At 50.1% G+C, this 15,112-nt stretch overlaps 1 protein-coding gene across 2 annotated transcripts in view; it reads left to right on the forward strand.

The window, feature by feature from the left end:
* LOC117004148 (rho GTPase-activating protein 39-like) overlaps positions 1-15,112 on the forward strand; it is a 58,029-nt gene that overhangs the window by 26,679 nt on the left and 16,238 nt on the right. Inside the window, exons 2-3 of one of the 2 annotated variants that reach the window (XM_033074671.1) lie at positions 2,786-3,184; positions 11,508-12,816. In XM_033074671.1, the coding sequence (XP_032930562.1) occupies positions 2,786-3,184; positions 11,508-12,816 (1,708 nt within the window). Of the gene's footprint in view, positions 1-2,785; positions 3,185-11,507; positions 12,817-15,112 lie in introns of those variants that run through there. The other variant, XM_033074672.1, reaches the window with a different exon arrangement.

Consider the following 15,112-nt stretch of genomic DNA (forward strand, 5'->3'; position numbering starts at 1 on the left):
TCCTGGGCTTATCTCTATGTGTGTTTTTGCGCTGCTTTTCTCTTTCAGCCCTTCCAACATGTTCTCTCCTCCCCTTGTCCCCTCCCAAGAGTGGCAGGCCGTGCCCCCCACCTTTGGGTGAAACTCCCCCACATTCCTCCATGGATGGCAACCTCTCCCCATGCTCCAAAGCTGCCAGTGAGCCACCTGGGTCTAAGTGTCCTTCTCAGTTCTCTCTAACCCTTTTCTTATTGTCTGCCTGTCCTTGTGAAGGGTTGGTGTGCTCTCGGACACTGTTCCCCTTGCACCCCCTCTGAGCTGTCCCTTGGAACCTCCATGCCAGTTCTTGTCCTACGTGCACTTTGTAGTTGCTCTTTCCATAGACATGCTTATAGTACTTTGCTCACAGAACTGCTGGGCTCTGCTGCTGCTCTTGGTTTTCCCTTTTATACCCTGTTTATGGATGGTTCCTCTGCAGTTGCTGATGCCCTTGATGATCTTGATGATTTCCTTTTTTGTGCTTGCTTGCAGTTTGGCATTGCAGCTATAAGGGAAGAGCAGGGTGGTTCTGCAGTTCCCAACCTGAGCCATGGCATGGGGTACTGGTATGGCTGTTGTGTTGCACCTTAAATCAAATAGAGGCACTGGTGTTGTTTTGGCCCCAAACCAGCAAACCACAAAACAGATGTTTTCTGAACACAGGGTTTGCTAAGTGGGATCTATCTGAGCCAGCACACTCTTGGCAGCACCTTGTCTGGTGATGGCAGGAGACCAGCAGGAGCTGGTGCCATGGACAAAGGTGGTGTGCTCTGTTCCCAGCTCCTTGTTGGTCAGTGCAAACAGTTGTGGTGGTGGTAGTCTGGAGTGAGTGAGCACATCTGCCTGAAAACTGACCTATGACATGAAAGAAACAGCCTTCACCTAGATCAGCGTTCCCAACCAGCCTGTAGTAGCCTGACCATCAGCCCTCCATGAGAATGCATGGAGGTCAGCATTGCATAGTGTCTGTGCCTGGTATTGTGGCAGGGGAATTGCACCTTTTCAGAGACAGTTCATGTTTATTTTGTGTTGAATTGACATTGTACCTATCGATTCTGGATGCTCAGAGAGTTGAGGAATGGCCTGGTTTTTTATGGGTGCATGGCAGACTGCTCATCATTGATTGTCAATCACACCCATGGTTTTCCTAGCAAGGAGATGCAATGGGCGACTAAACCCTCACCTAGACTTATGTGGTGGGTGATAGGAGACATACTGACCTTCCTCAGAAAGCCAGGGCAGAGCCAAAGACTGGACTGCCCTGCCAGGAACTGCCTGCTCTCCCATGGCCATACCAACAGGGTTGGGCACAGGAGACTTGGCTGCCATTTCAGGCTCCACAATGCTGCCACAATCACTCTTGACCCTTCTGAGGACCTGCAGGCTGACAGCTGAGGGTGTGAAAGGGATGCAGTGGGATCTCACTTCTCCTTCTGCTGTGGGAATGGCTTCTGCTGTCATGCCCTTGCTGGAGAGCAGCTAGAGGTTGTGTCAGAGTGAGCCCCTGGGCAGGAACAGGTTTCAAGGGGGGGGCCTTGGACCTGTCCTCTTCATGTGGCTTTTATTGATGACAAAAGTAGCTTCAGTTAACTAGGACTTCCTTCCTGCAACCTCCACCAACATTGGGATGGAGGCCAGGCTTTGGGAGCAGGAGCTGAGGGGTACATGTTTTTCATCATGCTGAGCTTACAACTGGATTCAGGATCACTTTAGGCAGCATCTCTCCTTGGTGGAGGGAAACCTTGCTGGGTTTGCACTCCCTTCCTCCATTTACCTGGGCTATCCAAAATGGTTTGGGCTACTGCACTGGAGAGGCATTGCTTTACTGAGCTTCTCAGGCCATCTCTTTAGGGTTAGTGTGTCAGGGATAAGGTTGATGTGCCATGTATGATGGCTATGCAACCCAACAACCTTGGCATCAAAACCGCTGTGCTTATCTGCCTGAAAACCAGTCCTACAGCACTGCCTGCCTTGCTCTCACTGACTGGGCCAACATGGGTGCTAGTAAGGGACCCTGGCTCTCTAGGGGTTCTTTAGGGCTGCAAAAGGGTTGTGGATCAGCAGCAAGGCCTGTCCATTGGGTCACCTTACACCTTGCTGAAGGCTCTGTCCTGTCAGCCAAGGGGGAGGGGGAAGAGCCTGCAATGGAGATGGTCTCATCCACCAGTCATTCCCCACATATATCTTTTGATAAGTGTGAGCTCTGAGCACCTCCATGGGACCCAGAGGTCTCTTCCAGCCCCACAGCATGTGGGGCCTGCAGGCAGGCACTCACATGAAGCAGTCTGCCCACGCTGTTGGGAACCAGGGCTTTGGTCTCCCCAAGTGGAATGTGCAGCTCTCAAAAGGAGCAGATCCTGCTCTGCAGATACTTCCTGCTCCTGAAAGTCAAGTCCCCTGCATGTCTCCCAGGCACTGGCACTCCTGTGACTGGGCCAGCCCTTGATGTGAGACATCCCAGCATGAGCAGACAGTGCTCACCAGCCCTGTGGGTTAGTCCTGGGCTGGTGAGTGGGGAGTGAGGGGCCGGGCTGATGGGGATGACCTCCCTTTCCCTATGCCAAAGAACTGCTCTTTTGTCTCAGTCCCATCTCAGACCCTTGCTTGGCTTCTCCGAAGATCATTAGATTGCTGAATAGCCCCAAGCAATGCTTTGATCTGCAAGCAGGCTGCCTGGCCCAGCGGCAGCAGCTCTGTAGGACTCTTCAGACAACCTGTTTGCTTTGGGCCTTTGGCCCAGACTAATGTGGCTCTTGTGTCCCTGCAGCTCGGACTGGGTGGAGATCATCGAGCCCCGCTCCCAGGAGCGGATGTATGTGAACCTGAGCACCGGGGAGTGCAGCTGGGAGCCCCCTCCCAACCTGAAGGTGCGCCAGTCAGACCAGAAGCAGTGGTGGGAACTCTTTGACCAGAACAACAACCGCTTCTATTACTACAATGCCATTACGCGACAGACGGTGTGGCACCGACCGCAGGGCTGTGACATTGTGCCCTTGGCACAGCTCCAGGTCATGAAGGGCAGCTCCCAGCCTGACTGCTGTGGCCGGGAGCACCGAGGCAGCACTGGCAGCAGTGGCAGAAGCACCCCCGTCCAAATGGCCGTCCTGCAGGACATGGAGAAGGGCAAGTGGGACAGTGCGGTGGATAAGAGGAAAGATCCTGCCAGGTAGGGGGAGAACTTCAGCCTTCTCTGTTTACATCTAATGGGTGAATTCAGCTGCCAGGCAGGCCCTGCCAGGCAGGCTGGGAACCATGCTTCCCCAAGAGGATGCAGCACTGGGGCAAGGTACTACCAGGTCCCCAGTCATTGCCATGTACCCTCCTCTTCTTGGGGAACAGCTGTCTGCTTTCACCACTGCCTGAATGTCCCCAGCTTGGGCCTGGCCATCTTTGTGCAAGACACCATAAAAATACACTTCAAAAGATGATCTTTGCTCTGGGTGCTGAAACAGAAGTAGAGGGGACAGGCAGGAGTGTCATGCAGTGATGAGAACTCTCTCAAAAACTTGCAACAGGACTTGTTGGGATGGCATAGCTCCTGTGCAAGGGTTTAGACTGCTGTGGGGTATGGGTGAGCCCATCTGGTCTGGCTCCTTCCTTTTCCACTTGCTCAGCTGCCGATGTCTTGCAGCTTCAGCCAGGGCAGGAGGTAGGGCTGCAGGGACAGAGCTCCTGGGCACAGTTGTTTGGTCACATCAAGCCTGAAATAAAAGACCAATAACAAGATGCTATTTTGTTTGACTAAGATACTTTTTCTTTTTTACACTCAAACTAGTCTGACAGCAATCAGAGATCTTTTATTTTATTGAAACCATGATTTCAGCTTCAGTTGCACAAAACTATCCTTTTCCCAGTCTCTGTCAGTTTGGCCCCTCTGTCTTGGGATACTGTCTGGGACTGCTCTACCTCCCTCCTGCTCTCTCTGGGCATCATCCTGCCCTGGAGGATGTGGTACTGGCAGCTGGGGAGGCCGTGCAGCAAGTAAAGTTGAGTCATACTGAGACTTGACCTGAGGGCTAGAGCAGTGCTTGGGTGAGCCTGACTTTCCTGCCATCTATGCTGGTTCTGAGAAGTGCAGCAAGTGCTGGCACCTTGGTTTTTGGATCAAGGCTGCCTCTCTGTGTGCCTGGTATAGGCAAGGATAGAAAAAAAATGCCAAGTTAGTGAAAACCACATAGGACGCCAGTTCTGGAAAGTATATGCACTCTGAAATGAGGCTTATCAGTGACTACTGCTCCCTGCAAGATGCTCCTGTATTCAGTGCCGATCTTAATGGCTGCAAGACACTTTACTGGTGCTCATGTTGCTACCTGTGCCTCCTGCCCCAGAAGCAGCCCCTCTGAGCTTCATATCCATCCAGAGAATGATCCCTCCCCTGCCAGCAGAAATCCAGTAAATGTCTTAAGCTGTACTTGAGTAGTTCCCAGTTCCCTCAGGTCACCCCCAGTGACCACAGTTGAGCCACAAGCACATGAGATTTGACATGAGACAAGTGACTTTGCTTTCTTGTCCATCTACAGCCTGGCACTCCAGGGCAGCCAGGGTAGGCACCATCAAAACTGCATCACATGCTTCCTGAGAAATGAGTGTAAGAGCTCTGATAGGGTGTAAGATATCCTGAGCTTCACAAAGTCCAAAGTATTCCTGACTGTTCTGGTTTTAACACCAGCTGGAATTAAACTCCAAATAAGCCACTCCCTTTCCCCTCGCCCTTTCCCGTAAGGGAGAGACAAAAGCAGAGATTAGGGGTTGAATTAACAATTTTCTGAAAGCACAAAGCAGTGGAATAAGGCATGCACAATAACAACAGCAATATTAATAGCAACAGTATACAAAAAGAGGGGGTGTTTTGCCCATGAAACCAAGATGGCAGATGCTCCCTGTAAGCCACATCTGCAAAAGGCAGTGTGGACAAAGGCAATGGGGTGGCATTAATGTGCTGTCTTGTGGACCCTGGGAACAAAGGCATGATGGTGGGAGAACTTCTATGACTAATGTTTGCTACACCCAGCCAGAAACCACATAAGCCAGTGACAAACCCCCTAAGAGCTGGGTCATCTGAGCAGGATCATGCAGCTGCTTGGCTGGGCTCTGTTCCACGCAGGTGCCTGTGCCACCATTTTTACCACTCTGCTACACTAGAGGTCAACCCTGCAGGTCACTGCTGCTTTTTTGTCCTGCTGCTCAAATGCGCTCCTTTCAGCTCAGTTCAGCTGCGTTTGGCAGGGCACCTTTCTGCTCAGCTTGGTGGGGTTGGGGTCACTCCCACTGCTGGACTGTTCCCTGCCAGTGGCCTCCTCGCTGGTGCTGTTGGTTCAGCACTGCGATCAATTTGCATTTTCACTGCTGTCCTTTTCAACACCGTGTTCTGTAGCTGGGTGCTGAGAAAACAGGAGGGGAACTGGCAGAGGAGCAAAGGGACCGAGTCCCGCGGGGGTTGATGCCCGCAGTCCCTCCACTGGAGAGAGAGGCAAAGTGGCTCGCTTCAGGTGGGCTGCCTGCCTATCCCTCCTGAAACCGTGGCCCCAGCTGTGATGTGTGTGGTATAGAATAACAGCAGCGCTAAGCCGTGGCTCTGTCTGCAGCCAGGACACTGACTCAGTCTCTCAGGAGGAAATGTGGCCTCCTCTGCTTCTGTACCGGGAGTTGCTGTGCCTCGAGGGAAAAAGCGATGCCAGTTTTGACCCATCCCTCAGTTTTTCAGCCCTCTCAGTAAGGAAGACCCCACACAGATCCCTTCCTATAGAAGGAAGGGGGGTGATGCAATATGGGCAGGGGTTTGCTATACCTCTCCTTGCCTACCAGGGCAGCATCACCATCACTGCTGATTTTTCTGCAAGGAGGGGAAGTGGGATGGAGTCCTCCTTTGTTCCATCCCTAGCTCAGGTTTCTGTAGCAATCTTGGGGCACCTTGAGCCTGCAATGAATTGAAGGGCAAGTGCTGAGAAAGGCACGAGTTGCAGCTTGCTTGGGAGCTAACAGGCTGCTTGGGTATGCAAGGGCTCTTTCAGGTTACAAGGCTCATACCAGTAAGCTGACTGTATTTGTCTGTGAAATATACTTTCTTGGAAGCAGGAGACTGGGCACTATTTCCTTGCACATCTATCACGTGTCCTCTGTGCTGTGTGAGCGAGGGTTGTGTAACTGGTTATAATGCAGAGTTTGATTTCCCTAGTTGAGCCTGACACCCAAGGAGAGATTTCTTGTCTTTTTCTAGCTTGTTAAATAGGGACCAAAGAGCTGAGCCAGAAGCAAATGCTCTCAGGTGGGATCTAATGCCATTGCTGGGATGTCTGGTATACTAACAGCGTGAGCACACTGAACTTTTCAGCTCTGTTGTCTGTGTTGCTCTCCAGAGACAACCTCAAGCATGTCCTCTGCTCAGGAGAGATGCAGCTGCATAAACAGAGGGTGAACACATTGAATGCTGTTGATAGCATTTGACATCTTTAAAGCTATCTGCACCCAAGACAGTTTCACTTTTGTCTGTTAATCCAGTGCAAAAAATAGTGTTTTTTCTTTCCTTCATGTTTGTCACCCTGTCATAGATGAAGAGGCCAGCAGAGACCAGTGTAGTCCCCAAGAGGGACCTCCTGCAAGCCCATGCCACACAGATCTGGGGGATTTCATTCTTCTTTTAGTTATACTTTGTGATCTAGGTTTTTTTTCTTTAAGTAGACTGGTTTTCACCACCTTTCTTCTCTTGTGCCTCCTATCATCACTGCTGAATTTGTTGTGCCCCCTGCCATGTTCAGTGCTGCCAAACCCTCAGCAGCCTTGAGAAGAACAGAGAAGCGCCACAAACCTTGCTGCCTGTTCCCTCTGCCTCCATGCCCTCCTTACCTCACTGCCCCACAGCTCACTGCTGCTCCACCACTCATCTCACAGTAACTTGGAACAGCCTTCTCTAGACATCAGCCTTTGGCCTCCCCAGGCAGCACAGGAGGGTCAGCCCTCTAGAGAAATGGCAGCTTTTGCAGCAGGGTAAGACACTGCTGCCGTTGACCATCTCTGGAGCCTCCTGGGGAAGCTAATCTGCCCCTGCTCTTGCTCCTGTGTTGTTTTTCAGCTGAGCTTCCTGGGGCTGTCCAGCCCAGTGCTGATTCTTCTCACTTGCTGGACAAGGACAGCAAACAGCACTTGCCTCACAGCTCCAGACTCTTCCTGAGCTCTTGCAATCCTATTAGGAAGCAAGATGGACTCTCTTCAGGGGAAATGATGGCCAAATTATCCTTTCACACACTAGAAAGCTCTGAAAAGGATGGACGTGTTCCTTTGGGGACTGTGAGACCAGCCTGGGGGTGAGTGCAGCATTTTGGAAGTGTGCTCTGAGCCATGGCAGCCATGCTGAGGTTTGCTGGAACTCCAAGGTAATTGGTGAGAAAGGGCTCGGTGGAGGGCCAAGGCCTGAAGAAGGCAGTCTTTCTGGGAGCCCTGTATGCTGGTCTGCAGCATTTCAGCACACTACAGGTCAGGACTGTGAGCAGGCTCTGCTGTCCCCAGCCCTGCTGTCCATGCAGACCAGCCTCTTTAGTCCTGTTCCCCTATTTCTCCTAGGGTCATCACTGGGAGTTTCAGAGTGCTGTTTTCGAGGCTCTCTTTGCAATAACAGGACATCTTAAAGTGCTCCTCAAGAAAACCACCTTCCCTAGAAACATTCTGTTCCCCAGAAGAGGAAGGTGAAGGTCCTTTCTGCATGAGCAGCAGGTTGTGCTGCCTGTCCCCTCTTCACCCACTTTCCCCATGGCTCAGCATCCTCAGCTGAGAAGGAGCAGGGGCTTGGTCTTACAGTGCCAGGAATATGTGCTGGAAGAGGAGTGAGAGGGAATGTGTGATGAGAAAATGGCTGTAAAAATACCTTTGCCTCTTCCAAGTCTGGTTTGTCTTGTCATGTGCTCATGTCTCTCATGAGCTGTCTGTCCAACTTGTCTTGCTGTTCTGCCAGCTCAGCTCAGGGTAGGTGCAGAGAGAGCCCTGTGCCAGTGCAGAGCTCCTGCCACTCTCTGTCGGATCCCACCCATGTGGCCAAGTCTGTGCTAAAGGCCCAGCACATCTTCCTGTCCTGGGCAGGCTTGAGGTGAGGGATGGCTTCCTTGCACCCTGGTGAAGGGACTCTGGGCAGTGAGGAGCTGTCGTGCTTTGGAGTGCCTTTTGTCCTCTGGCTTACTGGGGCTCACACTTAGGTAGCTTGCCTCTGCAGAAGGATATGAGCACAGTATCCTCTTTTTCAGATCAAATCCCTCATCACTCATCTGAGGAGTAAAATCTGGGCTGTACGCTTTCTCGCAGAGGCAGAGGTTGAAGTCCCACAGGGCCCTAAAAGTTATAATGCCATGCTGGAGCAGGACCCCATCTCTGGTGGTCAGGTTGGTGGTGTTCTGCAGACGTCCAGGCCCACACATGAGCAGGGACCAACAGGGATGTTCCCAGTGCTGCTCTGTGGGTGTGGATTGGGACAGATGGGGCAGGAGATGGTGGCAGTGTGGACAGGGAGGGGCTCCTCTCTCTGACTCAGAGCTAAGCAAGGAGGTGGCAGAGCTTCAGGCCGAGCTCCAGGGGGTTTGATCTTCTGATGCCAGACAGTATCAGTGTGTGATGAGCCTGAACAGGGGGCACAAGTGTGACCATGCTGTGCCTGGCTGAGGCGGGCCTGCCAAGCCTTGGCTGAGTGGATGCTTCAGCTGTGCACAGCTGGCTGGGCCTGCACTGTTGCGTTTCAGGAGGTGGCTTGTGAGAGATATGGGCGTCCAGCACTTTTCCACAGAGCACAAGGTTATTTTCCAGCCCTGCCATAACTGGAGGTCTTGTGAGGCAGTGGGACACCTCTGCAGTTCTGGGCTATTACTCTGCTACCCTGCAACCCAGCTACTGGATAGTGCTGATCAAGATGCAATGATGGTTGCTGTAGGGTTGAGCTAAAATGTGTCCCAGTCACACACTTGGCCTGCCTGCTGAGTCAGGAGCCTGTGGATGGTTCTGTCCTGCTTGCTCTTTGCTAGTTTGTCTTCTGTGCCATGAAAAAAGCCACTGGTACAGCCATGGGGGTGTCAGAAATTCTCATTTAAAAGCCTACCAAGTGTTGCTGTTCTGGTTCTTCCTGTTAGTCCAGGCACTCTTCAAGGAAAGCCAAGTCTTCAGCAGGGTTTGGGACTGAGATTGGAGTTTGGCCACAGACAGGAGAGATGCACTGATGCAAGGAGCAGGCCCTGTGTCCCCCAGGGAGGGATACCTGGTGGATTGTGGAGCTGGGTGTCCTCATGAGTGCCACCCTCATCCTGCTGTTACCGCTGCTGGTTGGCTGTGTGCATACTCACTTGGCACCATTGTGCTCAACCTCTGCATTGTCATGCCCCAGGAAGAAACATATGGAGGACAAGATACTGAGGGCTAAACAGGAGTGGGAGAGCAGGGGCTATGCTTGATGGTGGCTTGGGCAGATGGAGAGAGGCCAATCCCAAATTTGTCAGCGTTTCCCAAGCTGCTCTTGACATAGGGCTTAGGTCAGCACTGAGCTGCAGTGCTGTGAAGAGAGGGAAGGTGGAGGCTGGAAGACAGGCCTTCCTTATGGCAGTTGCATCACCATCCTGAAATAGTGTCAGGAGTTCCCTTAAAATAAAATCCTCGTGGATAAAATCTCAGTGGGAGATACTTAGGAGGTCCCAGAGCAAGAGGGGTCCCCAGGGTGCAAAGCAGACGAAGACAGCCCTTTCTCAACCGTCTCTGGTCACACCTGAGTAGTTGCACAAGAGCTACGTGGACTCTGTTGTGAGAAAGGAGCCAGCCCTGCAAAGGTGGAGGTGCGGCAAGTGTGATCAGTGTGCTCAGGCCTTTGGACCCTGGCCCCTGTCAGGGTCCATGGCAGGGCAGTGCCAACCTTGTCAGTGCCACTCCCAGTGCCATTGTGTTAAGGTGGGAATCACAGCGATGCATTACCTACAGAGAGCATGTTTTGCCAAAAATACAATAAGCAGTGGATGAGGAAGGAGCTCACCACTGCTTTAGGAGGGCAGTGATTAGGAACAGATGTGAGACATTAGGTGTGGGACAGAGGATGTGGGGAAGGCGACTGGAGTGCACCAGGTGAAATAGGACGCCCACAGTGATGTGGGGCGGGTGTGTCCTGTTGGGCTACAGTGTGGGGAGAGCAGAAGGTGTGCAGATGCACTGGCAGGATAACCATGGGGGAAGGACAGACAGAATACCCCAGCACCATGCTGAAGGAGGAGGCTGGCACCTGGCCAGGTGAAAGGACTCTGGAGAGCAGGAGCAGAGAGCAAGAGATCTGGGGTGTCCAGATATCTTGGGGATTGGCAGGGAAAGCAGAAGAGAGCCTCTGATTGATAGGAGGCAGCTCTGGACATGCAGCAGAGGTGGGTGTTTCTGCCAGCACATATAGAGGCCGTAGAGGACACATCAGCAGTGTGGAGTGTAGAGCAAGGTCAAGGTGTAAACAGAGCAAAATAGCTATGAAGGTTTTAGTTAGGGGAACCTCTCCTGTGTCAGATAGAACATATGCAGTACGCCTTCAGGTATCACCCAGTGATGGCTGGTGGCAAATACATGGAGGTAGGGCACAATATTGGGTGAGATCCAAGTGGACCTTCCTGGGGACTGTGATGCCTTGGACAATCTGGAAGCTCAGCTGGTTTAATATCCTTTCCATTTCCTTTTCCTCAGAGCTCACAAACACAGATTGGCTGTGGCCACAGCCTGACAGCTGGTTGTTGTTGTTGTTACACTGTACCCTGGAAATTGGGGTGTTGCAGTGGGCATGTTGGGTTGTGGTGGATCCCAAATACTCTACCACGGATCGGAGGATACTCCCAGCAGAGAATATCACAGCCATGAGAGCTGAGCAGGGCCAGTTGGTGTGGCCAAGAGAACCAGATGCGAGTGCATCTGGACAAGATTGGCTTGGTAGGTTGTGTGAGAACGTAAGCTGTGAGTGGAAGATGGCCACCCTCATATACGTCCCAGAGAACTCATAGGTTTTTCTACAAAATAAAAGTACATCGGGAAACTTAAATTTAAAAAATGGCATGGTCTGGAACGACTGTCATCATAGTTGGATAATCTGTAGGCAGGTACTTGGGATTATTTTCCAATTTAATACTTGAGTTTTATGTTCCAGAATAGCTTGCTGGTCTTCAGCTGGTTGTTCTGGGTTCCATGCTATCTGCTGAGCCTTGAGAACTGTAGGTTGGGTCCTGTATCAGTGCTGCTGATACCAGACAGATTATAGTATCATGAGCTCGTTACATCCTGTTGTTCTGCCCTTCATGATTTAGAAATTTATTATGTGAATAACAACAGTGTTTTTCTGTTTCAGCAAGGGGGAACTCCAGGAAAAAATAACTCAGTGAAATAAGTGGTTGGGGAATATTCAGGCACTATGAGACTAAAAATTTGGTATTTGGGTAGATGTAGAAGGTACTTCAGTAAATACAATTCTTAAATAATTGTGTGTATTTGTATCTTTCTTCTTTTAGGGAGACTCCTACCCACTGGCAGCCTCTGCCAGGCACAAAAGCAGCCATGTTGGTCAAAGTGAATAGTTTGAGGCAGATGCAGAGCTTTTCAAACAGTTCTCTTCAGCTGCAGGGTACTCCAAAGCCCAACAGCCCAAAATCTCTTCCCAAAACAGCAATATATGCTCAGCCTCGATCCACATCCCAGAGCCCTGGAGCCACAAAGCAAATGCCTGCTGGAGAAACAAAGCAGTCTATGCAGATCAAAAAGACAGAGAGTGGTGGGTTTTGCCTGGTGTTGATGAATGGTCCTACTTCTCAAACACCTCCAAGGAGCCGGACAGGAACCCCTCAGCCTGCATCCCCCACATACGCCTCTCCTGCACCTATATACGATGAGCCATCTTTAGAGTTGCCAATTTATGATGAGCCACCAGTAGATATGGACACTGAAAGCGGTTGTGTGAGTGGGATGTCTCCACCAAGGTCACCAAGCAATAACTTAAAAAAGCAGCTGCAACCAACCAAATTATTGCAGCATCCCAGTATGCAACAACAACAAGCTGCAAAGAAGTATGCAAGAAATCCCTCTTCCACTGAATACAGCCCAGCTGGCAGAGAATACATAAAACATATGGTCAACGTTGACCAAGCTGCCAAACTCTCGCACTCTTCTGCTGCAACAACTGATACCTCCACTAAACTGCCTGGTCAGCTTGCTTCAAAGGACAGCTTCAAGCAGTCTTGGAGGATCTTGGAAGCCAATGTCCTCAAGAACATGGAACTCCACCACAGTCGGCAAAACAGCCTGCAGACTCAAGAATACCCAACCAGTATAAGCCATCAGGATTCTGGTTACTCAACTGGCCCTTCCCCAAGCTTGAGAAAAAGGAAAGGAAGGAGGCAAGGAACAGGTCAAGCAAGACCTGGCTCTGTGGGCAGCAGCAGTGAGCTCACAGCTCTAAATGATAAAGTGATTGCTGAGATGCGTGCTGTGGTGGGCAGGTCAGCAGCTTGCAGGGGAAGCAAAGCCAGCCTGGATGCTGAGAGCCTGGAGAACAGTGTCCCAGCAGAGAGCAGCAAGGTCAGGTTTCAGTCTGACCACTTGAAAAAATGCATCAGCCGGAGCTCCAGGGATGATGTCTCAGCCAGCAACAGGTCTCTGTACAGACAGGACCTGGAGATTAGGGAAGCCTTTCCCAGCAATGTGGCTGCTCCACAGGACACAATGAGGCAGAAGAGAACTTTTGAGAAAATAGATTCTTTAGAAAAGAACATGACCAGTCAGACAAGCTTGGCTTCATCAGGCGCTGCACACCATTCCTCACAGGTACCTCCCCATCTGTGCCATGTTAAGTGGTTTTTTTTTTTCTTTGCTAGACTTGCTAGACTCATCATACAGAGCTTGCTCCTTGGGGGGTTTAGTTCCAGGAGTGTGCTGCAGGCAAGACACGTCTGTTCCTGTAGAACAGCAAACAGGTCATAAAGCTTCACAGCTTTGCAGGTGGGAACCATATTTTGGGCCAGTGGTTTGAGAGGAAAGAGAATTGTGGGATGGGGCTCATGTCCAGCAAGCCCTCAGCACTGTGGGCAGCTCTGTTCTGTTATTTGGGTAAATGTGCTTGCCTGATCATGTTACTGTCACTCATGTCTTTGTGGGTAACCCTTTCCCTCATACATAGTTTCTTCACTGGAATTGTCTGAGTTGGTGGGTATGGGACACAGGTATCAGAATTTGCATAGCCAGATGACAGCAGTTCCTCTTTTTCCCTTTCTCCTTTTTCTAATAGCTCCTCATATGCTATTCTCCCTCACAATTCCTGAATATGGAATAGCAACATTTAGAAAATTGCTATTGGTGGCTCTGGCATGTTGTTGGAAATAGCTCTTTTAAAACCCTTTAGTGTGTCTGCACAAGGGGAGTGGTTTTTATCTCTAAACACTTCTACAGGATTTAGTTTGCCATCTTGTTTCCTATTTGGATTTGAAGGAACCTCCTGCTTCCTGACTTTAGTTCAGATTCAGTTTCTTTGTAGCTAGTTTTACATCCCCTGAAGCTTTTGCCCTTTTCCTCTTTGCACATTCTTCTGCTTATTTTGCTCCTATTTTGAACAACCAGAGTTTCTGCATCAATTTGATAACAATCCTCCATGCTGAAAAGAGGCTTCTTATGTTTTTCTGTTTTTTCTCCTGTTTGTTGGTACACAGTCTTTCATGAAGAAACTTGGGAAAGCTCCTTGACTATTCCAGATTGCTCCAGCAGGCCTGTGAGGTGTAACTTTTCTTTGAAAGCCAGGCTGACACCTCTCTGTTCTGTCAAATTTATCTGTATGTGTTCTCTTTATTGCCATTTTGGATCAATAAGTGCCTTTCTTTCATCTGAAACCTTTTGGAAAACTGATATCATGTTCCTACATTTCCCACTTTTCAGGCACAGAGACACATCAAGTTTACATGACTTACATGTTACTATTAATAGTTCAGCAATTGCATTTCACAGCCTCTTTAGACATGGTAGGAAACTGCTCTCCAGTCTTCTGGCTGTGTTATACCCTCTTGCATTGACAGGGAGAGCTGAAAGTTGATTATGCACAAGAGATGGTGGTTGAGGATAGGCTGTGAATGTCCTCAAAAGAGAAGAAAAATAATTCATATGTGGTAATGTAGAGAAGCAGAAGATGAAAGGAGGTGGATGTTGTGATAAAGGCAAAAAGAGTCAATAAACATAAAAAAAAAAAATTCATAGAAATACTCAAGACTCCCAGTAAGGAGGGAAAGAAATTGCAGAAGATATGGCAGCAAAATCACTACCTTGCCTGAAAATAGCATCAAGCGGCTTGAGTGGGCAGTGATTGTCTGTGCTGGGCTTGCCTGATAGAGAGGAAAATCAGGAGACAAGGAAACTCACTATCAGGGGAGGGTGAGCAAAAGTTCTGGGACAGGCTAAGCAGAGGTGGCTGTGTACTGTCAATACAAATATAACATCTGGGGAGTTGAGTGAATGAGATGTGAGAGAGAAACCTCGGAGAGAGAAGAGAATTCAAGATAGTATGAGGATGTGATTCCTCAGAAGGAACATGCTGAAGAAGCATGTAGGGTGATAGGAGAAAAACCTACTCCAGGCAGGTAAGGTGGTTTGAAGGAGGCTGAGGATGTGGAGATGGCAGAGAACTGCAGGTGGAGATGTTTAGTCAGCATGTTGAGTGAATTCGGAGAGGATGAGGAGGTAGAGGAGTAACTCAAGGCATAAAAAGAACAGAGTGAAAAATCAGGAGAAATTATTGCCAGGCTGGCAGTGAGGGGTGGAATGTGATGTGTGCTAATCCCATCATTCGCGTGCAGAGACATATGGGGTGTGCATAGGAAAGGGTTGGACTGCAGACGCCTCTGTCATGAATTCAGGAGTTCCTCTATAGTAAGAAGGAAACAGTGACTTGCTCTAAACCTCTAAGAACTAATTTGTATTTTATGGTTAACTGTAGACCAATGTCCCACCCTCCTCCTGGGCTCCTGGAGATCCATAGGAACGAAGGCGTGAGGAGTGCAGATACTTGGTTACTTGGTGTGTGCTTGGTGCCTCAGATCTGTGCTGCTGCTCTGGAAATCAGCTCACCTCCTGCCTGTCC

The sequence above is a fragment of the Catharus ustulatus genome, chromosome 17 (assembly GCF_009819885.2).
Source record: "Catharus ustulatus isolate bCatUst1 chromosome 17, bCatUst1.pri.v2, whole genome shotgun sequence".
NCBI lineage: Eukaryota > Metazoa > Chordata > Aves > Passeriformes > Turdidae > Catharus > Catharus ustulatus.